Source organism: Alexandromys fortis, unplaced genomic scaffold (assembly GCF_014885135.2).
Source record: "Alexandromys fortis isolate MF-2015 unplaced genomic scaffold, M_Fortis_MF-2015_v1.1 scaffold_149, whole genome shotgun sequence".
Lineage (NCBI taxonomy): Eukaryota > Metazoa > Chordata > Mammalia > Rodentia > Cricetidae > Alexandromys > Alexandromys fortis.
This window is the reverse complement of record NW_026068025.1, coordinates 3,301,363-3,329,270: the sequence shown is the minus strand read 5'-3', so window position 1 is coordinate 3,329,270 and position 27,908 is coordinate 3,301,363. Positions and strand designations below refer to the sequence as shown.

The following is a 27,908-nucleotide window of genomic DNA, read 5'->3' as shown; positions in this document are numbered from 1 at the left end:
AGACTGCATCTCTGCTTTGTTCCAGTTATTCTAACTCACCTGATCGAGAGTCAGGCATGCAGTTCCCAGGAGTCCCAGGGGATCGGCCCTGAGCCACAGCTAAGAACTGTAGAGGAGCCTACAGGTGGAATCTGTGGTCCACGAGGCTACGAATCAGCGCTGCTGCACCCAGCTGCTACTTATCAGAGCAATGGACTGGAGGGAGGGGCAGAACCTAGGTCCTCCAAGGATAGGGCTGGGCCAGTAGAGTGGCTCAGACAAGCAGGCAGAGATTCATTGTAGCTATGGTGGTCATTCGCAGGGGTTGCTATGAGCGTGGTCCTTTCTCAAAGGACCAGTCTAGGGTTATTTGGCACTTAGAACAGTAATGGGTGTTTGTGCGCACCCAACTGTCAGAGAAAGGGGCGTGCTCATTTGCTATGAAGTGCACATTTGTCCAAGAAAAATGGAAAGATGCTTCTAGAGCAGTGGTTCTCAGCCTGTGTGGGGTCACATATCAGAATTCTATATATCAGATATTTACACTGCAATTCATAACAATAGCAAAATTACAGTTATGAAGTAGCAATGGAATAGTTTTATGGTTGAGGTCACCACAGCATGAGGAACTCCCAGCATTAGGAAGGTTGGGAACCACTGGTCTAGGGCCGCTTGGCTTGGGTACTCAGGGAGAGGCTGTGCTGCTTCCTAGGGAACCAAAGGGGCATTGGAGGACAGTCACCCTTACGCTCCTAATAGCTTCTTTCAATAGGCACATGTAAAAGGCCCAACAAGTACCAAGGGCCAAACCTGTCTGAAGCCAAAACATGTTTATATTTCTGTCCACCCAGAATCCTAAGGGGCGCACCTCCCAACCTGCGGAACTGTGCAAATGTGCAGAGCTCACCATCACAGGCTGCTCCACACACGTCAGACTCGTGTGGAGCTCTGTGTTGGGCCAAGACGTGTGTAAATAGGGCTGTAAATAACAGCAGGGCAGAAGGGTCTGTGTGCAATGGTCACGGATCTCATCAGCCAGGACACCAGTGCTGCGCTCATGCCTTGTGGCTAAGGAGCAAGCCAGCTGGCCTCTTGTGCACCCTCAGCAAGGTACCTAAGTACTCCTTGCACTTGCGAGAAATCAAATAGGGACGGTGAGATCTATGCAGTGCCTTTAAGTTCTCAGTTACACAGAACTGGACATACTATTTCCCTAATCAGTGTGTTTCCAGGTTGCTGAGAAGCAAAAGCTGCTTTTGTTTTTCTGTTTTGTGGAGTGTTGTTTTATTGGTGGGGGTGGGCAGGCAGCTGGTAAGGACAGAGTTTTGAAAAAAAAAAAAAAGCAAAGTTTTAGTAAAGGAGGAGGAAGAAGAACAGACACGGTGATTGAAGTGCTGTTTGTTAGTGTGTAGGCCACGTGTGGGCAGCAAATGGGACTGGCAACACTCTGGAGTCTCACAGACGAGGGCCTGGGTTTGGAACCCACTGTGTGAGAAGCGGGGCCTGCCTCTCTAAAAACTTCCCATTGGGAACAAGGATTCCTGAGCATAGGCTCCAGACATGTTTGCATCTGAGATGGGGACACGGTGGAGCCACCTCTGCTTCTCAGTGGAGTGCTGGTCCACGTGGCTTAAGCCTTCCTTGGAAATCCAGACGGCTAGATGGCGGGCACAGCAGGCATGGTGGACAGTGAGCAGGCGCTTCAGGATGAGCTGCAGGCCATGCAGCAGCTGCTGATGCCGGGTCTTCTGTTTATGTCTCAAAGTACTTGTAGATCTGGGCCACATACTGCATCACACTCTGCCAGTCGGGCCGGTCTGTGTACAGCATCTCACTGAGCTCCTGCAGGGGAAGGGGACAGCACAAGATGGACATCTTAGTCCCCTTTTACCAAGTGACTCTGATCCAGGTCAGGACTGGTACTGATTGGTACCAATCAGGATTGCTGCCTTCCACTAACAGGAACCAAAGTGTAGGCAAACACAGGCCATTCTAATGTGCTGAGGTTAGGCTTCTTAGCAGCTTTTCCTGGGAGGTATGTCCCTTTCAAAGACCAAAGACAGGACTTCCTATTGCTTTCATCTTTAAACACCACTACAGCTTTTTACAGTCACCTGAGCTTCCACATCAGAAGAAGGCTTCTGGTTTAATAATGTGCATATGAATGTAAGCCCAGTTTCCCAGGCTCCCACCACAGTGGGCCTGCTTTCACACATCCCGTGTCCTTCGAATGGGCATTCTTGAGTAGGATTTCCCACACCACTGTACTTCCGTGGGTGTGCACTATCTGTAGTGTCCCTTCACTTCCAATACATTGCACTTTGCAATGTCAAATTAGTTCCTGGAGAGCTAGTCATGGGGTTACCACCGACACCTTGAGCCAACTTAAACCATGTGCTTTACTAGGGTTAATATCTCTTAGCATCTGGCCTTTCCTTTCTTTGCTTTTTTTTTTTCTTTCCTTTCTTTCTCTCCCCCTCTAGTTGAGTGATTTTTTTTTTTGCTATTTATTTAGTTTTATTAATTTACTACCTGTTGGGAGCTAATTTTGCACGTAAGGCCAGGCCGACAGTGATAAGGCAGGTGGGAAGGATAGGCGCCCGGCAGGACACTCACCACGCTCTCTAGAAGACGCTTAATTATTAACGCTGGGGTCGGATGTGGAGTCTGCTGTGGCTGTAACAAAACATGAGCCAGAAGCAGAGATGCAAAGGAAAAAGAGGCTGAGCAGAGCACATCTGTGCCTGGTAAATCCTGCCGACTAGTCACCAAGTTAACATCTGACTTTTCTCTCCTGCTCTGCTCCCCGCTCAGGCTAAAGTGATCAGCACATCATGATCTGATCCGCCAGGAAGGGCACAAAGGAAGCAAGAGGGACCTTCCACACACAAGTCTGCCCAGAAAAAATTTTTAAAAGAAAAAAAATGAAGTCTTCGAGCAGAGATTGCCAAAGACAGCAAGGACACAGGATGAAGAGTGACAGAGTTCAGTGGGGAGGGGGGGGATCTCTGAATTCAAGGTCAGCCTGGTCTAGACAGTGAGCTCTAGGACAGCCTGGGCTACACAGGGAACAGTGCTGATTGGGAGGCAGATGAGCTTTGAGAAGGAAGGAAAGCCTGAAGACATGCCTAGGAACTCAAGAGGGACTGAAAACTTTCCTTTCTGTAGAGGAAGAGGTCTTCAGTTTCAGACGATTTGGAATTACAGCTACTAGTCACGGTTTAACTCAGTCCATTTCATATTATCGATTACTAAATCAAAAATATCTGTTACATTATTAACACCACATCTAAAAATCTTTGTGGAAATGTTTTGCATGTTTCAAGGAGAGGGAGGGAGGCTGTCTTAGTAATAATTCCACCACACATGAGATTTACTTAAATTAACAGTTAACAGCCCAAACCCAGGTCACTATGATTCCACCAAACACACATAGAAGAACTAATATTAGTTATTCAGTCTCCAAAAATGGAAGACAAGAGAATGCTTTGCAACTCATCCTGTGAGGTGAGACTAGCCTACAACCAGAGCTAGACAAAGACACTACAAGAAAACTGTACGCCAGCTTCTCAGATAAATAGACACAAAGCTACTGGCAATTTGAAAAAAAATGTTAGAAAACTAAATTCATTAATCTATAAAGTATTATGATTACATAAGGCTCGTCCAAGGAATGTAAAGCTGGCTCGATGCTTTTAAATCAACATTAGCATATTAACAGACTGAGAAAAATAAGATCAACAAACTTCAGAATCTGTTCATGACAAAAAACAAAACAACAAAACAGAGAAGCTAACTTTCTTTTTTTTTTTTTTTTTTTTTTTTTTTTTTTTTTTTTTTTTTTTTTTTTTTTTTTTTTTTTTTTTTTTTTTTTTTTTTTAGGGTTCATTGACTTTACTGGTTCAACAATAAACCGCCAAAGGAAAGACGTTAGCTGTCACTCCGGGGCGTCATCCACAGACGGGAAAGACGTCCTTCGAAAGCGAAGCTAACTTATTTTATACACTAAAGGGTATGTACCCCCTAACCCAATAGCTAAACTCACTTAATTGTGTAAGACAATGCTTTTCTCCCTCAAATCAGGACTAAGACAAAGATGGACTCTCCTGCTTGTCCTGTTTAATACAGTAGATGAAAGGGCCAGTCTCGATGATGCAGTGAAAGTCTGTCTCAAAGACCCACCCCACAGCAAAACTAATCAAAACAAAACACAACAAGGAGACAGGTGCTACAGAAGCAGCTAAACCCAAACAATGACAATGACATTACAAGAGGCAAGTGACAAAACACTCTTGCTGTTAAAGCACTATAATAAAATAAAACAGTCATAGCATTTATGGATAATTCTTTGATTCTACCAGAAGATACTCACCCAATGTGTGTGTGTGCCTGTGTGTTACATGTGCATGCCATGGCATACATGTGTGTGTTACATGTGCCTGTGTGTATTACATGTGCGTGTCATGGCATACATGTGGAGGTCAGAGAGAAACCTGCAGGAGTCAGTTCTTCCCTTCCATCATGTGGACCCCAGTGACTGAATCCAGGCCATCAGGCAAGAAACTTTACCTACCAAGCCACCTTGCTGGCCCACACGGCAGTTCCTGACAAGACACTGGAGGTGTTTTTGTTTTTCTTTTAAATTTTATGGGTGTTCTGCTTGTATTTCTGCCTGTCCACCACATGCGTGAATGGAGGTGTTGTTTTGAACAGGAGATAAAGAGGAGCTCTAGGTAGCATCAAATCTAGGAGATGTCTTCTTCCCCTACTCANCTTAGTTCATACAGGGAAACGGCCTACAATAATGGGAAGTGTTTGGACTCTGTTAGCAGCAGGGAGGTTGAGCTGGTTCACGAGCCTCTCAAGGGCTCGGTTTTCTTATCTTAAAATAAGGGTGATGAAATACACCTGGCCAGGATAAAATATGGGTTTAAAGGATTTACGAGTGAGGATTAAATGCACTGCACTTCCATCCCAGGCTATAGGGAACACAGAGGGCAAAGTGCTATGGTTCTGTTGGCTTCATGTCACTTTGTCACCTATGAAGAATGAGAAACAGAGCCAGGCAGTGATGGCACACACATTTAATCCCGGCACTCAGGAGGCAGAGGCAGGTGGAGGTCTGTGAGTTCGAGGCCAGCCTGGTCTACAAGAGCTAGTTCCAGGACAGGCTCCAAAGCTACAGAGAAACCCTGTCTCGAAAAACAAACAAACGAGAGAGAGAGAGAGAGAGACAGAGAGAGAGAGAAACAGTTCGAAGCCAATCCATGATCATACCACTATGTATTTGATTTTATTTGATCTGTGTATTTGATGTTTTGAATATTTATTTTTTTTAATATCTGCTTATTTATTTGCCCGCATGTGTGTCTGTACACAGTGTGTGCAGCACCTATAGCAGCCAGAAGAAGGCGTCAGGCCTTATCTCTGTGTTTGCTTATCTCTGTGTGGGCTCTGTGAAATGTACTCAGGTCTTTTGCCAGGGCCATAAATTGCAACTACAGAGCCCAAAAGCCTCATATTTAAGGTTTTAAAGCTTCCTACCTATTGTCTTTAAACAACAGCACTTAGGGCTTCATCTACAGCTGGACACATACACTTAAGTTTTCATTTCTAGATCAATATTCTTGAGAAACTGTAGAAACTTTGAAAGTTGGGGCCTAATGAACCATCCTTTGGTCTTTGGAGGATCCTGGGACGAGAGCCACACCCCTTCCTTTTCTTCTTTTGATATTTGGTCATGAGATGAGTGGTTTTTCTTGGTCACATACTCCTGCTACGTAGTGTCTATGGCTTCTTCTTTTATTCATTTCTTTGCACATACTTGCTACAAACAGTCTACGACCTGGCACTGTTCTAAGGGCCTTTAGCGATAAAGAGAGAAGGCGCTTGTGCACCCAGGTTCACAGTAGCATTTGCCGAGACGAACTTAACTACGGTGGCACTGTAGTGTTTCAGGACAAACGAACAGACAAGCGGAACAAGGTATAACCATATCATTTGCCTAAATGAGGAAGGAGGTTCTAACAGATGGACTTTGAGGTCCTTACACTATGCCGCATAAGCCAAACATGAGACAGAGACGGCGGGCAAATACACTTACTTACATGGGGTGTCTGAAACAGGTGAGCTTTCAGAGTCTGAGAACAGAACAGTGGCGGCCAGGCTGAGGGCGGGGGTGGGGAGTTAATGTTTAACAGATTCAGAGTTTCGATTTTGCAAGATAAGAATTTTACACTGGGAGGGTGGCAATGATTGCTACACAGCGTGAAGGTACTTCACACCACTTAGAATGATTAAGACGGTAAAACTTTAAAAAGTGGCTGACCTCACTTACAGGACTCTCAAGGCTTTTGGAGCTCCTGCTTTCGGGAGTTCAGTCTTGTGCAGTGACTACCCTACACAGGTCCCAGAGTAAGCGGTGCGTCACGGACTAAGTGACTAAGGCCACAGTGAACCCTCACCAAGCCACAGATGGCTAGCTCTGGAGAACACACCAGAGCTGCTCTGAAGCAATCGCGATGATGCTGCGGATGTTTGCCCAATTCTTCTGGTACGGATGATGATGTTGGCTTAAGACGCCCATTTCATGGTGGCTGGACAGGAATGTGTTCTAAAGCTCGATGTACACGACAGAGCTTCACTTTGAAGGAATCTTCCTTGCTTATCTATTTACCCTAAAACGTGTATGTGCTTATACAGATACAGATACTCAAAAAAACCTTATTTTTAAGACTTATCTTTAATATTTCTTAAATATGTATATATATGTGTGTGTTTGAATGTAGGTTTCTGCACAAGAGTGCGGTGACTGCAGAGGCCAAAAAAAGGGGTGTCAGAGTCCCTGAAAGCGAAGTTACAGATGGCTGTGAGCTGCCCAATATGTTTCGCTGGGAGCGAAACTCGAGTCCTCTGCAAGAGTAGCACATTCTACCTGCTGAGACTTTTCTCCACTGGATTTTACTTCTTGAATGTTTAGCATTCTACTTCTGAGTAAGGTTTAGAGAAAACGTCTAATTGATATTTGAAGGATATTGGTGCTGCTACTTAACTGTCCATTCTGTTTCAATTTAGTATCGGCATGATATCATTCATAGCGCTGCTGTCTCCACACCTCCTTCCCTTTACATTTCTCCAAGTCCTCCAATCTTGGAAGGCTACAGACTTACATCTCACTGTTATTTCAGCTTATGTTTCCCTGACTGTCCTTTTTTCCCTGATTGTATGTGGATTAAAACAACATAAAACTTTGGCCACACATAGTGTGGTGGTACATGTCTACAAACACAGCACTTAGGAGACAGAGGCAAGAGGGTCAGAAGTCCAAGGACATTCTCTTAGTGATATCAAAGCCAGCCTCGCACTACACACACACACACACACACACACACACACACACACACCTACACACATACACACACACTCAATACTCTTGGCATTTTAAAGCTACAACCATCCTGAAGTAACAACAGTAATTAATAACCTTTGGCCAGTTATACTGAAAGATTATATAAGAAGCTTCAAGAACGGGAAAGCCAATTAACAGTTGCTTAATGAGATTTTCATTGTTGTTGTAAACAAGAACCCCAGAAGTAGATTCCAGATTGGTTACCACTAAGTGTTGTCTCTTTTTTTCCACTCATATACATATATTTTATTTTTGAGACAGGGTTTCATGTAACCTACAATGGCCTCAAACTTGCTGTTTGTTGGCTTTTCCATTCTAGAAACTAAATACACATTAACCAATAAACGTTCTCTACTGTTTTTCAACCCTTCATTGTCTATTCAGCCTGTGGGATGGTTTCCTTATGTTTACTGTGAATCCACCATCTTTCTCCTTTGCTATATCTAACCAGTTTGGCAACCCATCCATGGTTTATTCTCCCATTCCAAATTTTCATTTCTAATAGCTTTGTGTAACCTTCCTGGTGGTAACAAAAATATTCTAAAAAGATCCTTGTGCAGGTCTCTTTGGATATTGGCCTATTTAAACATTGATCCCCTAGGAATTGTAATTTCTCCAGAAATCTCTTGCTGGGACAAGGGAAGGATGGAGGCTGGCGCCAGCAGCAGGAGGAGGAGCTGGTCTTGGTGAACTATCCGTACAAGTCTGTCAGCTTGTGAGACCACCTGGCAGGGAGACTGACACTAGGCAGTAATGGGTACTGACTGGCAGGAGGACACGCCAGGACTGCTTAATTAAATGTCTCTTGCACGCTGTCTAAGTCTAAGCCTCTTGTTAGGGCCCTGAAGATGAACCGGGAGTGTTCGTGTAGGGGTCACGGGGCCTCTATGTCCCCAGTATGGCGACATTGTATAAATCCCCCTTTTCCCTGCTTTCATGATTATCTGTTTAACTGGCTTCCTGAGGATGGTCGAGCTTAGCTTGTTAGGGCTGGGAGGGCTGAGGCTCCAACTCAAACAGCTCCAGGAACAGACGTGAGTCTTTTCTAAATCTCCCTCCCTTATATTTATAGCACTATGACCCTCCCTGGTTTCCTTGGTTTCTACTCCTCTTCATCTTCTTTGTTCTCTCTCTCTCTCTCTCTCTCTCTCTCTCTCTCTCTCTCTCTCTCTCTCAGTTTTGGAGCTGGATGGAGTCCCTGTGTTGTACATGCTGGGCTTGACTTCAAGAGCCACGCGAAGTCTCAGCTCCAGGAAACCAGGATTAGATATGTAGCACCATGTATGTTCTCTTAAACGTTTTAGTATGTGTGCATGTGCTTTGTGTTGGTGTACAGGTGTGTCGAGGTCCAAAGCTGGCATCCAGGTCTTCCTTAGTCCCTCTCCACTTTTGGCGACAGGTGCTCTCAGGCCCACAGGAGCTCACAGCCAACAAGAACCCCCGGCACTGGGATTACACGCCTGGCTTTTTATAGGGCACTGTAGATCTCATGCTGCCATGCCTGTCCAGTCGGACTTTACCCACTGAGCCATCTCCCCAGTGCCTCTCACCTGCCTGCTAGGTTTAAACAGTTAACATTTGTTACCCCAGTTCTGGCAGGTAATCCCCTCTCATTTGGTGTACCTGTTGGCTAGAAAACTCAATCCCTTTCCTGTCTGCTTTGTATTCTTGGCTTGTGCATATTTCAGTAGCCATTAAACAATAGGTGCTTCCTGCATCCTACCATTTAGCTAGGTGCTCCAGACAGAAATCTGGGTTCCAAACCTCATCTGGCCTTTTAATCCACCCCACCTCCAAGGCAAGCCTCAGCATCTCTCCAGGAGCAGGTGCAGTTCTCACAATGTCTGATTCTTAACTCACAGCTTCAGTTTTCACTTTATTTTATGTTTCTGATATGTAGTTTTTTTTTTTTTTTTTTTTTTTTTTTTTTAAGACAGGGTGCCTTTGTGCAGCCATGGCTGTCCTGGAACTCACCATGTAGACCAGGCTGGTTTTGAACTCATAGAGATCTGCCTGTCTCTGCCTCCCAAGTGCTAAGGCTAAAAGTGTGTGCCACAATGCCCTGGTGACATTTCTTTAAAAAAGACATTTCACTGAGATTGCATGTTGATTTGAACAAGAGAATTTTAATAACAATCTAGCTCACTGTTTTGTCAGAAGTGCAATTTATTGGCCGGGCGATGGTGGTGCACGCCTTTAATCCCAGCACTCGGGAGGCAGAGACAGGCGGATCTCTGTGAGTTTGAGACCAGCCTGGTCTACAGAGCTAGTTCCAGGACAGGCTCCAAAGCCACAGAAAAACCCTGTCTCGAAAAAACCAAAAAAAAAAAAAAAGTGCAATTTATTCATAATGAAATCTTAATTTCAAGAACTCTGAGTCCAGAGCTAGAGAGATAGATGGCTTAGCAATGAAGAGAATTGGTAGCTCTTCCAAAGGACCTGGGTTTGATTCCTAGCATCCACATGGCAGCTCACAGTCATCTCTAAGTCTAGTTTTAGGGGATCCAGCAACCTCTTTTGGTCTATACAGGCACCAGACATTGGGTACACAGACCACTAGCAGGTAAAACACCCACAAACATAAATAATAATAATAATAATGATAAGGAAACAGAGACAAACAAACCCCTGAGCGTACATCCTTTCAGACCAGCTGGAATTCCAACCATATTAGGACTCCTGAGGGACAGATCTGCAAACGGACCTGGGTATCCTTTATCAGTTTAGTGGATAGCAGGAAGTTCTTCCTCATGAATTAGGAAAAAAATATCAAAAAGGTACAAAACAGGATACATACCAGACTGGGTTTGATGCCCACACTTTCAGCTGCTTCAAATGCCAACAAGAGATTCCGTTTCTGTATCAGAAAGACAAAGACAAGGGATGAGAGCAGGGACAGGGTGGACACTGCAGGTTGCCCACTGTGAGGCATGTCAACCGTGCAGACCAGCTCTGTCTCGGCAAAGAAAGGGTAGCAGGTTACGACCGCCACTGGGGAAAACAACACTGACTGACATCTGAAGAAAGACAAAGTTTCATTTGTGGCCTTTTCAAGATTTACAATATTCACCATGTTGTGTTTCTTCACAATGCCACAAATGACAATCAAACTGGGTGTGGCACTGATGCACTTCTGACTGAGGCAGGAGGATTATGAGTTTGAGGCCAGATAGGGCTACATAGTGAGACCTAGTCTTTAAAAAACTACCAAAGTCATACGTGAAGGTAGTTACATATAACCAAATGAAAAACTGTTTCTTCCCCGGTCCTAACTCTCAAGACAACTGCTTTCTAGTTTGTCTTTATTTCCTGTAGTGACTTCCAGGTGACTGTGATCTTCCCACAGCACTATTTAGTTAGTGTGCTCACATCATGGTGAGCCTGCGGCACTCAGAGGACAGCTTGCCGAGACTGAATCCCAATCTTTCTTTGCTTTTCCCCTGTAGTCTATGCTGCTTGGTGACTTCTCTGACTGAGAGAAACGGCCCCTCATCATCTGGTTTTTGCTTGTTTTGTTCATCCTGGTGCTGGTGTGAAATCCCTAACTCCTTGCAGCCTGCTGCTTTTCTGTCCCCAGACAGAGAGGGTCTGGTCCTTGTATTGCTTCTCACTTTCTCCTTTTCAAACTCTGAAGCTCTTAGCCATTACTATTATTCAAAGAAGTCTTCCTGCCCCAGGAATCCCCCAAAACCTCTGATCAACTGTAGGGTTACACCCCATCTCCCTGGAGAACATTCTTGAGAAAGGCTGTCGAGGAGAAACATTTCCAGATGTGTTCATACAGAAAAATCCTCTTTCTACTATCATGCTTGATTAAGAGAATTCTTGGACAGGGAATTCTAGGCTGAAAATACTTTCCTCTTAGAACAAGAACAGTACCGTTCCCCAGAATCACCGAGCCTGAGTTTGGGCTTTGTTCCCAGACTCTCCTCGGCTATTGTCTGACATCTCTTTGTACAGATAACCTAAATTACTTGTCACGCCATCCGCCTCAATAATTCATATGAAAGTCACTATGTTTTAGAAATTTAACTAGATGTTTTAAGTACCACTAAAAAGCATGGTCACAGTTTATGTCCTATGTATATTTTTACAATTTGATTCATTTAGCTTTCTTTTTCCTTCCCCAGTACTGGGGATTGAACCCAGGCCTTATGCATGCTAGGCAAGCACTTTACCACAGTCGTATTTAAATTTATTTATTTATTTATTTATTTATTTATTTATTTATTTAGGTTTTTCGAGACAGGGTTTCTCTGTGGCTTTGGAGCCTGTCCTGGAACTAGCTCTTGTACACCAGGCTGGTCTCGAACTCACAGAGATCCGCCTGCCTCTGCCTCCCAAGTGCTGGGATTAAAGGCATGCGCCACCGCTGCCCAGCTCGTATTTAAATTTTATACATAAGCTGTGATGCATTTGTGGCCCCAGCTATGTAAGGAGGCTAAGGGAAGAGGATCACTGGAATCCAGGAGTTCAAGTCCTTTTACATTCATAATTTTCTATTTTTCTGTTTCCCCATAGTCTTCATTCTGCCCCGTCTAAGCATCTGGCCCTGGGTCAAATGGTTCGGCTCGACACTGAAGTCAACTTGCTGATGTATAAATACTGTCAGAGGAAAAGCAGACGTGCCTATGCATGCTTTCTTCTAGCCTGTGATGTAACCCTGGGAAGCAGCGGAGCCACGGTGATATTGCCCAGTCCAGCAGCCTTCTTCCTTGACACCTGGAGAGATTGATGGACAAGAGCTGGAAACCGCCCCCTTGTTTCTGTGATGCTGCTCTGTTCTGCTGAGCAGAAATGGGTAAATGGGCCCGTCCAGCCCACACTAGGGGAACCACCCCTGTTTTGGTGCTAATGGAACCTTTGTTCTTATTTTTAAATCCCTTTGGTTAGGCCAGTGTTTAGGTTACCCTGCTCAGGAAGCTGAGATACAAACAGTTTTTATGGCTCATGAGATTGTAATGCCAAACTGGTTCCTAAAAAGGCACGCCATCTTCAGCTCCGATAATCATGTTCTCCCCGTCCCCCGTGGATCTTTACCTGCCAAATGTGTCAAACTAAACACTGCATTTTGATGTTTTAGTCTGTTTATTGGGTTACTAATAAGGTCTAAAGAGAAGGCGTTTCTAAATCAAATATTTTAATTAGAATTCTGCTAAGATCCTCTACCAGGGTCAAATGAAAGTATGTTTTCTAAGAACCTGAACACAGGATAAATGGTCTGTATTGGAAAAGTGCCTCAAAAACCTCTGAAACAGCATAGCATGGAATACAATGGGGTGATTTTTTTTGTTGTTGTTCATAAAAATGATGTTTGCTCATTTTGATGGAGGCGGGACAACAGTGACCAGGGGTCATCATCCTAATGCCCTCCCACTATGCACTGTTGTGGCGGCTGTGCAGAGGCCAGAGAGCAGAAGAGGGATGCCCAGTGAAGAGGCTGGGGAGGAGAGTCAATGTCCTCCGGCCATGAGCTCTATCTCGGTGGAGGCTCTGTCATACAGGTGAGGACAGAGTGAGAGGCCATTCATTCTTCAGTGTCTGCTCTGTGTGTGGGGGGGAGGGGGGCAGTGGGGGTCGGGGGAGTGGGGAGGGGTAAGCCTGAACCTCCTAGCTCAGAATAATCTGTTCCCATCTGATACAGACCTTGGTCTCCAGATTGGCAGGCAGGACTGTACTGGTACAGTATCTTTCTGCTAATAAGACGGAGAAAGGATCTGATTCATATTCATATTCAATTTCTGATATCAACAGAATCACTTTCCACTCAATAACCTGACTCTGGGCTGCATGGAAGAGCTTCATATGCTGACATATGGAGACTGTCCTTTTAATGAAAACAAAATACTTTACTGAAATCTTCCAGTCACTGTGATGTACACCCTGTGATTGAATATTCCTTTACTACAAGTTATCCTTGCCTATTTGAGACACCACCTCTTGTAGCCCTATCTGGCCTTAACCTTACTGTGTAGCAAAGGCTGGCACTGAACTCCTGACCTTCCTGCCCCCACCTCCTAAGTGCTGGCTTTACAAGCATGCACCACTGTGCCCAGTTCTTACTTTTAATTCTGAACTAGTTAATTTTCTTTGGCGTTGGCGATAAAATCCAGACCCTCATTGATGCTAAGCACTGGCTCTACCACTGAGCCTAGATCCTTTAACATATTATTTTTATATTTCAATTTTAATGGATTTTTACAAACATTATATTTCCCTTAGTACCCTTGATATTATTCCACAAGGTACAACCACCCAATCGATGACCCTCTCATATTGAGTACATACATAAGACCATAGGGCAGTCTGAATCATGTTCATTCACCTCAAAGGGGCTGTAGCAGTTATGCTCTCTGTGAAGCCCAACCTCACACATGTTCCTTCTGTGAAAGCCTACCCAGTGGTACTGTCAGTCTTTTTATCCTTATTAAAGAGGCTGGGGACTCTTTAATTAAAAGCTCCGCACATGCTCAGTTGATGCTGTAGCGATGGGCTTTGGCTGACGCTTCATTTTGACAATCCTCCTCTGTAATGGACGGAGCTGGCCTTTCTCAGTGCACCCCCACCCCTTCTCATGACATCCTGAGCTATAACCATTGCTTCTCTACTTAGGGTGCAGGCAGTAGCCATTGCTTCTCCACTTAGGGTGCAGCCAGGAAGGGACCAGATATTCATTCAGGGAGTAGTGCGTCAGTGGTAACCAACAGACCTAGGTGCTGGAACTCAAACTCAACTGGAGTTGACAGGGGAGCTGTGAAGTCAAACAGGTCTGCATATGACACTCCTGACACATGATGTTGACTCCTTAGTTGCCTTATAATGGTCCTTCACCACTGGCATTTCTTGATGACATCACCAGAGACCCAGAAAAAGAAACTCAACCAGATGTGTGGGAAATAGAGGCTCTTGTCCTGTAAGAGTAACAGAAACAAGAATACTGTTGCCAGCCTGCCCTGATGTACAGTTCTACATCTGCAGAAGGCCACTGGGCAACTGGCTGGGTGCCTGGTGCGGGAGTCTCAGGGATGCAGAGTGAGACAGGGTTTTGGTCACCAGGAAGCAATGCTCATGATACATTGTGAGAGCAAACACTCGCAGGCCCATTATTTTCCAACAGAATTGACTGGAGGACAAAGAAGCCAGGCCTGTTGACTACCGACAAACAAGTCACTTTCAGGAAGACTCACATTTTAGAATGTGTGTGGTCGTTTTAGGAAGGTCTGCTGATTATTTTGAAATTTGTTATGTTCACTATTGACATAATTATTTTTGTAACACTGCACCAGAAAGGAAAGAAGAGGAAAATCAAAACTGTTCCTAGGTGACAATCAGATGCCCTGCTATGCCCTTGGCCTCTGTGATGGCTGACGGTCCCCACTCCACCTGGCTCTAGTTCCCTCTGCTGGGTCCTCTCTGTACTTCTCCTGTGCTTGGATGGGGCTTGAGTGTCTCGGAAGGCTCATGTGCTGAAAGCTTGGCCAGCAGCACACGTGTTAAAAATGAACCTTTAGGAGGAGGTAAAGCAGGTGACTGGGAATCTTAATCTCTGAGATCAACGCAGTCCCCATGGGACGCTGATTACTCCCTGTGAGAGCAAATTATAAAAAGAGCAAAGTTGGCCTCTGAATCTCTCTGGCTTCCTGCCTCACCATGCATCCCTCTTCCACACAGGCTTTCCCTGCTGTGATACCCACTACCCACTACGAGATCCTCATGAGAGGCCAAACAACAGACTGCCTCAATTTGGGACGTCTCAAAGCTCTAAAAAACCTCTTACCAACATATACAGTCTCAGGTGTTTTGCTATAGTTATCAAAGTTGCTTAAGATGGTTCCCTTAAAATCGGGGGAATTGGCTCATCTTCAGTTTCACGGCTTCATACGCCTTCTCTAGCTGCCCTTCAAACATTATTGGGCAGTGCAAATTCAGAACACTGACTGCTTCATCTCAGGAAGTCCTGCCAAATAATACGAATCTTTATGGATTTCTCCCACATCCATTCTTCTAGCTTTGATTTCTGATCTGAACTCCAGATTTGCTGTCTGCCTGCCTAATATAACACTTGAATATTTTAGACACCTCACACTCAACATGACACACTACATATTTTTTCTCCCAAACATTACATGATCTTACTCAGCCTCTTTCACAATTTATAAGGCATTCCACATGGAAATGCTTTGAAAACAGTACTTTTTCATTGCTAGAAATTGAACCCAGGGTCTGGTACATGCTGGATTAGTGCTCTGTAGTTAGCCACACTGCTAGTCCTGCAAGATATTCTGTGGGCTAATTTTTTTTTTTTTGTGATAACTTGGCTATGTCTGGAATTCAATTTTTTTTTCAAGACAGGGTTTCTCTATGTCGCTCTGTCTGTCCTGCAACTTACTTTGTAGATCAGGCTGGCCTCAAACTCACTGAGATCTGCCTGCCTCTACCTACCAACTGTAGGGATTAAACGCATGCGCCATCACTGCCTGGCTGGTATTCAAATATTTAGCCAGACATGTGTGTGTGTATGTATGTATGTATTTATAGAATGTGTTTGTGCGAATGCTTATGTGCAGAGAGTAGAGGATACTTGGGACTGAGACGCACTGTTCTGCTTGGTAACAAATGACTTGCATTGAGAAGGGCAGCTGAGCTCTGGAGGCAGAGGTGGGCTGATCTCTGTGAGTTCAAGGTCAGCCTGGTCTATAAGAGCTAGTTCCAGGACAGGCTCCAAAGCAACAGAGAAACCGGCTTCTGCTGAGATTAAGGGTGTGTGCCACCACACTCAGTTAAAGGAAAACATTGAATTGGCGCTGGCTTACAGTTTCCAAGGTTTAGTTCATTATCATCATGGCAGTGTGGTGGTAAGCAGGCAGATGTGGTGTTGAAGAAGAGCTGGGAGTTCTCCATCTTGAGGCTCAGGCAACAGGAAGTGAATTGTTTATTACACTGTATGAAGCTGGAGCACAGGAGACCTCAAAGCTTATCTCTGCAGTGACAGTAAACACTTCTTCCCTCACGGCCACACTTATTCCAATGAAGCCACACCTCATAATATTTTATGGGCCATTTTCTTTCAAACTACCCACCCACCCTCCCAGAAATGCATTGCTACAGAAATTCTATTGGCACTCCTGGAGGAGAAATGAGGTGGTGTAGGCAGTGACTTACTTTCTCCTGACTGTTCAGCTCCTGGTAGGGGATGTGGGCAGGCAGGTAGGTGTGTAGCAGAGCACAGAGGGCCAGCCCATCGCTCCAGCTGCTGCTGAAATTGGTGATATCAATGTTCTGTGGAGAAAGAAAAGCCAGTGTTCACCCACACTGCACTGTCAAAGACACGAGCCAGACAATATTCCAGTGTTCACCCACACTGCACTGTCAGGGACACGGCAGACAATGTTCCAGTGTTAACCCACACTGCACTGTCAAAAATACCGCAGACAATGTTCCAGTGTTCACCCACACTGCACCGTCAAGGACATGAGCCAGACAATGTGATACCGGTATCTATTTAGGTAAGACAACATAATGAACTGCATTTTTTGGGAGTGTGTTTAACTTTGGTAGCAGGAATGGCCTGCTGTGGTTCACATACATTCACAGGTATATATGTAGGGGAAGATGAGACCATGGGGAGTTCTTGCTTAATGGGGGATCCATTAAAGCCTAATATTAATCTTATCTCAAGTTATTCCCCTGTTGAGTTTTGTATATCCAAAATTTCCCAGACTGATTGGTCAAGGGAGAGCAATCACCACAATCATCGATCACCACTATTACCATCATCATGACCATCACCATTACCATCACCACTATCGCTATCATTACCACCATCATTACAATCACTATCATCATCACCACCACCATTATGACCATTACCACCATCATCTCATTACCACCAAAACCATCATCATCACCATCACCATCATCACCAACATCATTATAATCATTGTTACCAGCACCATCATGACCATCATCATCACCACACCATCGTCATTACCACCAACACCATCATGATTACCATCACTATCATCTCCATTAGAACCATCACTATCATCATGACTACACATAACCCAACATCAAGCAGACCAGACAAAACAAGAGCATGGAGCCCAGGCTACAACTGCTTCTGCTCTATATTCCCTTCCTTAACTAGAGCAGCTTCCTAGGGGCAAGAGAAACCTCAGGCTCAACAGTCTCCCGGCCAGCCAGAGAACAAGCAAGAATCATTCCTCTGGTGGGGAATGAGGCTCCTCCTGCAAGACAGGCAGTGAGTTGGGGTCGCTGCTTGACACACAGTGATAAGCAATGTTATCTTTCCAAAGATTTAATTTTTAAAAGATGTCCACAGGCTGGGGAGTTGACACAGTGGGCAAGGGCATTTGCAGTCAAACCTGACCTTCTGAGTTCAATCCTCAGGAACCACATAGTGGACGGAGAGAAATGATTCCTGAAAGTTGTCCTCCGACCTCCATGAACATAGAGTGGCACACACATAATTATAATAACAGTAAAGGAGGCAAGGGCTCGAAGTCTGGGATCCTAAACCAATGAACTCAAAGGTTAAAGAGAGACATCACAGGAGCACAGTCTAAAATGATAGAAGCCAGGCTAAGTGTGTTCTCTGCTGGAAGGAGGATGTCTTGGATAAGTTCATTCCCTTTTGCTCTATTATATCCTAACTGCCCTCAATTCTTTGATGCTCATTTACTCTGAACAGACTTGCCTCTATAGCTGTGGAAATGATTCCTCTGTAATAAGGCATTTCTCCTGAGCATCAAATGCAAAGAAAAAACCTCAACCCACCTACAGTTCTAATCTGTGTGGCCATTTAAAATAAAGAGACCAGGGGGTGGAGAGATGGCTCAGTGGTTAAGAGCACTGGCTGCTCTTCCAGAGGACCAGGGTTAACTTTTCAACACCCACATGACAGCTCATAACTGTCTGTAACTCAATTTCCAGGAATCTGACACCCTCACACAGGCAAACTTGTAGGCAAAATACCAATGCACATAAAATAAAATAAATGCTAAATAACTAAATAAAATTAAAAGGGCCAAAGCCATTTATACACCAAGTCATAGCTTGTCTAAACTTATAGCCTCACAGTTCAGAATTGTTTCATCTTATTGTTTTTTTTTTTTTAAGAGCTTCTTAGGGTAGAAATCTTATTCCACTGAGGATTTATCTTCAGAGAGAAAGAGGCAACTGTGGTATAGTTTAAATCTTGTTCAGCAATGGGGTCACATAGACCCCAAAACATTCATTATAGGCTATTGCCAATGACCGTGGTTACATTCCAGAACTTGACATTAAAACCTATTGCTGAAGATACTACGTACTTGAGCCACAGAATATGGAAAACTCAAGTTGGTACTCAACTGGAAGGGGGATGCTTGCTTTCAAAGGAGAAAAATAACCATCCTTCTCATCCAGTTGTGAATCCCACAAGCTACAATGAATGACTGGCCTGACAAGATACACCTGCTGGTGCAATAGTGACAGAGATGCTTCGGGAGTGACCAACCACTTTCTGATTAGTTCTAAAGCCCACACTGTGAGATGGAAGCCACAACTAACACTGCTTAAGGGACTAAGAACCTGAGGCTAAATAGGTCACAGGCCTTAGGGAACCTAATACTATTATTCTGCTAGAATTAAAACATATTGGTATACCCACAGATCAGAGCATCTCTCAACCTTCATCAGAGAAGCTTCCCTTTGCAGTGATGGCAATTAACACAGAGACCCTTAACTGCTCAGTGTGCAGAGAACAAGAAACTGTGGAGTGCCTAGGGCTAAATGGGACATGTGTATCATATCCCTACTTCCAAAGCTCAGGAGTCTTCATGGAAGGAGGAGGTGGGAAGATGGTAACCGAGTCAAAAGTGGTTGATAACATCAAGGAGACAGTGTTTTCCAGACACAACAGGGCAGCTGCACCTACGAACTCAGCAATTGTGACAGCACGTACAAGATCTTCTCAAGGTCCAGCCAGACGAAATTACAACATGGGGTGGGGTGGGGTGTAAAGCTGCCATGAAATTCCTCCACTAGCTGAAGCGTTCCAGGCACTGACAGCTGCTGCATGAGGAGAGTCCGTTCTTTAATGATGTGACCCCTGGTAAGTCGACCGCACCAAAGCAGGCCCCATTCCCAAGACTAGCTGGGCAACACACACCGAGCTCCATGGGGAAAAGGGGCAGGGAGGGAGAGAGAGGGAAAAAGAGAAAGGGAGGAAGGGAGGGGGGAGAGAGGAAGGAAGGGAGAGAGAAAGAGAGAGAGAGAGAGAGAGAGAGAGAATCTTTGCTGGTTTTTTCATCAACCTGACCCACACAGAGTTAGGAGGAAGCACAGTAAACAATGCCAGTAAACAAGTCTGTGTGGCATTTTGGGGGGGGGTTAATGATTGGTGGAGGATCCAGTTTACGTGGGTGGTGCCATTCCTAGGCAGGTGGTCCTGGATTATATAAGAAAGCAGGCTGAGCAAGCCACAGGGAGGAAGCCAGTAAGCATTGTTCCTCCACTGCCTCTGCTTCAGTTCCTGCCCTCACTTCCTTTAATGATGGGCCTTGATGTGGAAGTGTAAGCCTTTAAACCCTTTCCTTCCCCCATCGCTTTTGGCCATGGTCTTAATACAGCAATAGAAATCTAACTTGAAAAAAATATCTCGAAGTTGGGTGGGAGGGTAGAGAAGGTAGTTATGGGATGAGTGGGAGAGGGTTGTCTATGTTCAAGATGAATTTTGTATGAAACTCAAAGATTTAATAAAAATTTTGTTACGCACCCTCCCACATACATACAAAATATCTTGGCTGGAGGAAAGTAAGTCCAAGAGCATTTGGAACACAGAGAGTGTTTTCTTTCTATCTTTAAAAAAATTAATTCATTTTATTTCCTATGTATTAGTGTTTTGCCTGCATGTATATATGTGTACCATGTGCATACCTGGTCTGTGGAGACAACTATAGCTATGGAAGGTTGTGAGCCACCATAGGTGCTGAGAATCCAACCCTGGTCCCCTGCAAGAGCAACAAGTGCTCTAAACTACTGAGCCATTTCTCTAGTTCACCAAATTGGTGTTTTCAATTCTTTTGTGGCTATACTCATGTGTGCCTCCACAGATGCTTAGGGATAGAGTGTTGACAGAAAGCAGGGCATCCTGCTGGGTCTCTCTGAGGGCCTGGCGTAGGCAGAGGGGATGCTCCTCTCCATTCCCCTCTAGATACTCTTCTAGCACTGACCTCTGTCCCCTTAGGATCATGACGGGAAGTCTGCCTTTATATCATTATGGGAAGTCTGCCTTTATATCATTACGGGAAGTCTGCCTTTATATCAATCATTATGGGAAATCTGCCTTCTATTTCCTTGGACTCCAAGCTACTACAAAGCCTCAAGAGTTAGGATAAGTCTGGTCCTGGGTAGCTAAAATAAAACAAAAACAACAGAGGTTAATATTTTACTGTAATACTGTCTGGCCTCAACACAGAGAGAGGAAATTAGCCAAAAGATAAAATCTTACACTCTAAAGTCATCCCACAGCTGGACCTACTTTATAAAAATCAAGGGAAGTGATCCTAAGCGCCTTATTTAAGGGTCAGTATGGCTGTTGGTAAAATTCCTCCCCTGGAGGAGATTAAACAATGTCCACTCCTCCTCCAAAGATCCCAATGACAAACTAATAAGGTGCAATTCCGCCAGCATTCACTATGAGGAAGCAACGCGTTAATTGAGCATACTTGCAGAGCAATGTGTGGGGTTATAGGCAGGAGCACGGGTGGCCTTAAAACAGCCATACTGGGAGGTCTGCACCCAGTGGGGATGACAACTCCTCTGTGGCCACCTAGATGGAGCCCCCTTCCCAGTCCTATATACTGCTTGTCCCTCCCTGACGCCACATGCAATTAAGGCAGAACTGTATACACTTGGTTGGGAGTAGCGGTTAGATACTCCAGCTATGGTCGCCTAGCCCTCTCCATCTCTCTCCGTAGAAGGGAGAGTTGGTCGTCAGTGAGCCCAGCTGAAGGAATCCTCTGCACGTGAGCACAGTTGAACTCACGGGGAGGTGGCAGTTTGGTGCGGAGTACAGCTCTGTGTAGCAGTGACTCTCTACCAGGATCAGTGACATTAAAGAAAGTAATGAAAGGAGAAAACCAAGCCTCACAGGACACACAGAAACAAAGCTTCTTGGTCACCTGTCCACTCTTACGTTTACAGCATGCCTCTAAAGAGAATGTTCGGACACTCGGGAGCATCTAGAATCCATGATTAACCACAGACTTTGAGCAGAAAAACAAAACAAAAACCAACCATGACAATCCTTCTCTGAGGACCCCTGAAACAGCACTAGAAACTGGTCCACACTGGGCATTTCTACCTGTATCCTATATTGATTCCATCTTGTCTTATGAGGACTTCCAAGTCCAACTCTGTCCTTTTTACAGCACCTCTGGTCTTCCAGCAGCCTTTCTGAACGAACACAACTTCTCCTTATGCTGGTCCTATTGCTCTGTTTTTCCTTTTAAAAAATTATTTCTATAACTTCGTAACACAAACAACAACTGTTAGCCTAAGAACTTTTAATGGTACAGGAACCTCGGGCTCTACAGACTCAAAGAGACCTGAAGAACCCATCCCAGACACAACTGGAGGTACTCAAGGCAGACTGACAGATGACCAAAGACCCCTTTCCAAAGACAGAGATGGGAATGTCTCACCTTGTTATGTAATTATGTCATTTGTGTTCACGTATGTTCCATGCAATTGTTTGCACATCCTCTGATGTTGGGAAATAGGAAACAGGACTCAGTCTGACCCCAGAATTTCCCCCAAATAAGGTCACTAATTTTTTTCTTTTTCTTTTTTTTTCTTTTGGAGACAAGATCTTTTTATGTAGCCCTGGCTGTTCTGAAACTCACTATAGAGACTAGGCCGGCTTCTACCTCTCAGAGATGTCATACCTACCTTAAATGTGTGTAAATGTGACTATTTGGGGGATGTACTTTGTAAGTATATGCTTACAAAGTAAGGCATTCACTTTCCTTCATGAAGCCCATTAAAATAGTATCTTTGATTCTATTAAATGCCTTATAAAATCTCAGAAGGTCATTTGTTTAAGAAAACAACTTTTATTGGAGTCATAAAAGTTTCATTAGGTTATAAAATTTGATATTGGATACAGAGATTTTAAATAATGATTTCTTTCCCCAAAACCTCTTTAAAATAATATTATTTCATTTATGTCATAGGTAACAAAAATAATAGGACATAAAAAATGTTTCTTGTTAGTTGGGATGCCCTGGGTAAAGTATATTGTACATACGTGCTGGACTAATTGTGATGTATTTCTTTTTCAGAACTATTTTTTTTCTTTTCTTTTTGAGACATGGTTTCTCTGTGTTGCCTTGGCTATCCTAGAACTCGCTCTGTAGACCAGGTTGGCCTTGAATTCACAGAGATCTGCCTGCCTCTGTCTCCCAAGTGTTGGGATTAAAGGTATGCACCACCACTCAGCTTTCCAGAACCATCCTTTATAGATATATAAAATGTTAAATATGAAGTTTTTACCAACGCTGTAGTACATGTAAAATGATAATAATGTTTGTCAAATATTTGTTAAATTTCCTGTCATGGTGGGGATGATAGGAGACACAATACCAACAAACAGTAGTATTAACTAGTTGGATAAATTTATATATAATACAATGGCTGAATTATTAAATATTAAGATGATAATAATATCTTATGTTTCTAAGGTGAACTTTAACTTACAGTTATTACGTTGAGATTAAAATTCACTGCCTTGGGGCTGGAGAGACAGCTCAGTAGTTAAGAGCACAGGCCGCTTTTGCAGAGGACTGGGTTTGAGTCTCAGCACCCACACAGGGCTTGTCAGTGTGTCAGTAACTGGGGTTCTACGAGGTCTGAAATCTCCTCTGTCCTGCAAGGATACCAGGCATGCACGTGGTATTCACATAAAGGCAAAACACTTATACATGTAAAGTGAAAATAAATCTAGCAAAATAAATAACCAAACATCAACAAAAACAACCTAGTACTTTCCTACATGTGTGCTCTCTACCTTCAAAAATTGGGGTTTTCAAGATTTCTAGCTTGTGCAATTTAAACCAAAGGTTTAAAATTTTCTTTTAGTCAGGCAATCATGGCATGCACCTTTAATCCTAGCACTTGGGAAGCAGAGGCAAGAAGATCTCTGAGTTCGAGGCCAGCCTAGTCTACAGAGTAAATTCCAAGACAGCCAGAGATACAGAGAAACCCTGTCTCAAAAAGCAAAAAGAAAAGGTTTTTTTTTTTTTTTTTTTTAAGGTTTTTGTTTTTTAAAACCAAGACATTGGTGTCTGCTTGGCCTGCTTTAAGCTTTATCAACAGTCACACAAAGCCCTATGTCTTTACGCTTATTGATTTTCTAATTAATATCAAAATTATTTTTAAATAGTTTATAAAAGTACAGATGTTTTTGGGCAGGTATGGTGGCATGTCTTTAATCCCAGCACTCAGGAGGCAGAAGCAAGAAGATCTCTGAGAATCTGAGGACAATTTGGCAGTGAGAGCCTATGTGTAGTGAGACCCTGTCTCAAAAAAAAAAAAAAGTACAGATTTTGGATTAAGAATTGTTCACGCCTTCATAAAATAGGATCTAACCAACAATCTAACCTAAAACTGCCAATATACACAAAATCCTTAGCAGTCTTACAGATTCTATATGTTGTATTTATACAATCAACTTCCTTTAAGTAGTGTACTTTTAAAAGGATTTTATGTTTTGTCAGAATAATTGTTCATAGTTTCTATTAAGTGTGTCAGGCTTCCCATTAACAAACTGAGTCTTACATCAGGCTCTATCTAAGTGCTATACAACAGTTCAATTGTAAAGAATGATTTGTTCTCCAGTACTGGTATAATGGGCTTTCTGGGTACTTAACCATAGTTGGAGACCTATGTTAATATAGAAAGAGACCAAAATTTTGGTCCTTATCCTATGAGGTCAACTTGGTCCCAGGGACATTTCTCAAAGAGTCTTGCATCTCTGGGAGTTACTTGTCCTCTTAATCTCAGAGGCCATAGAGAGTTAGATGGCAGGCTCTCACCAGTGTACATTCTGCAAAGAGAAAGGTCAACAGAGGGCCATGTTTCCTGTTCTTCCAAAGGAAGGTCCATGGTCAGCAAGACCGTGGTTTAGCCCAGAAGATGTCAAACTGGTTAAACAAAAGATGAAAGACCCACAGGCTCCTCCCTTTCAAGTGACCCCGAGGACCAGATTCTCAACTGGTCTTAACAGTTAAGAAATTGATGTTTGGATATTTACATGCTCTTATTAAACACCCAGCAGGAAAGTACAGGGAAAAATATGACTGGAACAATAAAAAAGATAAACTAAACTTTAAAACATGACAAACAATAATTCAAGGTTTATATAGGCTTCCCATTGCATCCTGTATATGTGTTACTGACATACCAGCTGAGACAACTACAGCCACCCAGATATAGTACAAAGACAGGTTGTATTTACGTAAATATACTTAGGTAAATTTATGTACATGTACCAGCAACAGTAACCCTGCTTCATGCTCTAATTTTCTATTTTTCTTTTGCTGCTATTGGTTCTCCATCCTCACACTATCTCCATAGTTACATGTTCACACTATCCATCTCCATAGTTACACACTCACACTATCTATCTCCATAGTTACACGCTCACACTATCTATCTCCATAGTTACATGCTCACACTATCTCCATAGTTACCTGTTCATACTCTCTCCATAGTTAGATGCTCAAACTATCTCCATAGTTACATGTTCACACTATCTCCATTAGTTACATGCTCACACTATTTCTGTAGTTACATCTTCACACTATCTCCATAGTTATATCCTCACACTATCTCAACAGTTACATGCTCACACTATCTATCTCCATAGTTACACGCTCACACTATCTATCTCCATAGTTACATGCTCACACTATCTCCATAGTTACCTGTTCATACTCTCTCCATAGTTAGATGCTCAAACTATCTCCATAGTTACATGTTCACACTATCTCCATTAGTTACATGCTCACACTATTTCTGTAGTTACATCTTCACACTATCTCCATAGTTATATCCTCACACTATCTCAACAGTTACATGCTCACACTATCTATCTCCATAGTTACACACTCACACTATCTATCTCCATAGTTACACGCTCACACTATCTATCTCCATAGTTACATGCTCACACTATCTATCTCCATAGTTACACGCTCACACTATCTATCTCCATAGTTACATGCTCACACTATCTCCATAGTTACATGCTCACACTATCTATCTCCATAGTTACCTGCTCACACTATCTATCTCCATAGTTACATGCTCACACTATCTATCTCCATAGTTACATGCTCACACCATCTATCTCCATAGTTACATGCTCACACTATCTCCATAGTTACATGCTCACACTATCTATCTCCATAGTTACATGCTCACACTATCTCCATAGTTACATGCTCACACTATCTCCATAGTTACATGCTCACACTATCTCCATAGTTACACGCTCACACTATCTCCATAGTTACATGCTCACACTCTCTATCTCCATAGTTACATGCTCATACTACCTATCTCCATAGTCACATGTTCACACTATCTTCCTTTTACTCTATTCACCATCACATTCCCTCTTTTTGTTTGAGACAGCATCTCACCATACAGCCCTGGTTGTTCTGCAACACTCTATATAGACCAGGCTGGCCTAGAACTCACAGAGATCTACCTGCCTCTGCCTCCCAAGTGCTGAGATTAAAGGCCTGTGCCAATACACCTGACACATTCACTCTTAAAATATAGCCATCAATTTTTTAAAATTAATCCAACAGCAAGCTACAAAGGATGGCTCTCCTGGGATAAAGGTGACACAGTTTTCCTGGTCCTCACCTTTTTGAGATCATGGGCGGCATAATGACGTGTTTCCCTAAAACTTGTATTTCATTCTTGTAGAACGTGTGTCTTCTACAATATACAACCATTTCAAACTAAACTCCCCGTGACACAGGGATTCTAGAAACTCCTATTGCTGGAAATCCAAAGTCTCTTCGCCAACCCTTTTAGGTGGGGACCATGCCCGAAAGTGGCTATAGACAAGTGACTGATCATCACTAGTCTGCTCACCAGGAAGAGCTTTGGGACCACAGCTCTGGAGTGGGTGTGCACAGGGACTGTGGCAGGCACATAGAGACAGAACTGGGACATCAAGGTTAACACGTGAAAGATGAAAGTTTGCAGAAGGCTGGAAGCCTTCACGGACCTGGGCTTATCTAACAAAGCATGGGATAGGGGAAGCACCCCAAAACACAACCAGAACACCCGTAGGAAAGGTGGGGTTTTAAAGACCCTAGAGAGACTGTATACCACCACAGTGCTTGCCTGGCTTTGCCCTCAGCTCACAGCCTGTGCACATTCCTGCAAGTGCTCTTCCTTTCTGTGGAAACTGTCTTTGTTTCTATTTCTGACCACATGACAGTCCTTTGCCTTGGAGAGAAGGGCCTGGAGCCGGGGGGTGGGGGTGGGAACTACTCTCTGAACTCAGATCCTCTGCTCTGGACTCCTACTTAAGCTTTCCCTGACACTCTGGGCTTTCTCAACGATGCCCTGACCTTCACAGCTGAAAGGCATGTCTATTTCCATCTCTATTAGTCCTGCTGAGGACCGGGATTCTCAGCTTGCCTGTGCTTATGATTTCCCCCAAAACTCTAATAAAATTGTCCTCAAGCTTCCTTCTGAGTGTGAAGGTTAATAACTCAAGGCAAGCTTAGTTTTCTCAGTTATAATGTGAAGAACTGGGCAAGTGTGGGGGCCCTTTTTATGATTTCCCCATAGACACCGGGGCTTACAGGGAGGCCCACTGTCCTCTTAAGAACACCTTAACTCTGGAGAAACTGAGCCAAAAATCCAGGCAAAGACCAAAAGGAGTGATAGTGGCCTGTTTTAAGGGAGTAGAGCCTGGCAGCCCCTCCTCCACTCTGCACAATGGCCAAAGGCAGTGCTAGAATTAGTCAGCTCCGACTGCCCTGGAGAACTGGATTGGAGTGCTTCCATCAGAGGCAATGTGAGGCTTTAAGGTGTGAGGAAGGGAGAACATGAAGTTAAGCTGGACTAGGGGAGGCAGACTCCATGGAATTCTTCTCAAGGTGAGGACAGAGAAGACAAGGAGACTACAGGCTGGACAGGAAATGCATTGAGACACAAAGTATTGTTTCCTGTGATTAGGGCATCGGGAATACATGGCTGCGGTCACAGTTGGGCAAAACCTAGGTTTGTAGTGTCTGGGATAGCGAAGCACTTAATTGATAAGGCAGGTCAAAGGCTTTGTGTGATAGGTAAAGAAGTCAAAGAATAAGTAAGTCTGTGGTTTATCTAACATCAGAGACACCAGACACTCAAGTCCCCACATTTCTGTCAAATTGTCTCTTTCCTCCAGCCGGAGTCCAACATGAGCCTAGGGGTCCTAGCTGTTTCC

At 43.8% G+C, this 27,908-nt stretch overlaps 1 protein-coding gene across 3 annotated transcripts in view; it reads right to left on the bottom strand.

Moving 5' to 3' along the window:
- Positions 1-218: 218 nt before the first annotated feature.
- Positions 219-27,908, bottom strand: part of Specc1 (sperm antigen with calponin homology and coiled-coil domains 1) — a 268,415-nt gene continuing 240,725 nt past the window's right edge. For all 3 annotated transcript variants that reach the window (XM_050163731.1, XM_050163730.1, XM_050163733.1), the window contains 3 exons: positions 16,550-16,666; positions 10,185-10,244; positions 219-1,821 (listed from right to left, as the gene is read on the bottom strand). In XM_050163731.1, the coding sequence (XP_050019688.1) occupies positions 1,732-1,821; positions 10,185-10,244; positions 16,550-16,666 (267 nt within the window). In that variant the 3' untranslated portion in view covers positions 219-1,731. The remainder of the gene's footprint in view (positions 1,822-10,184; positions 10,245-16,549; positions 16,667-27,908) is intronic.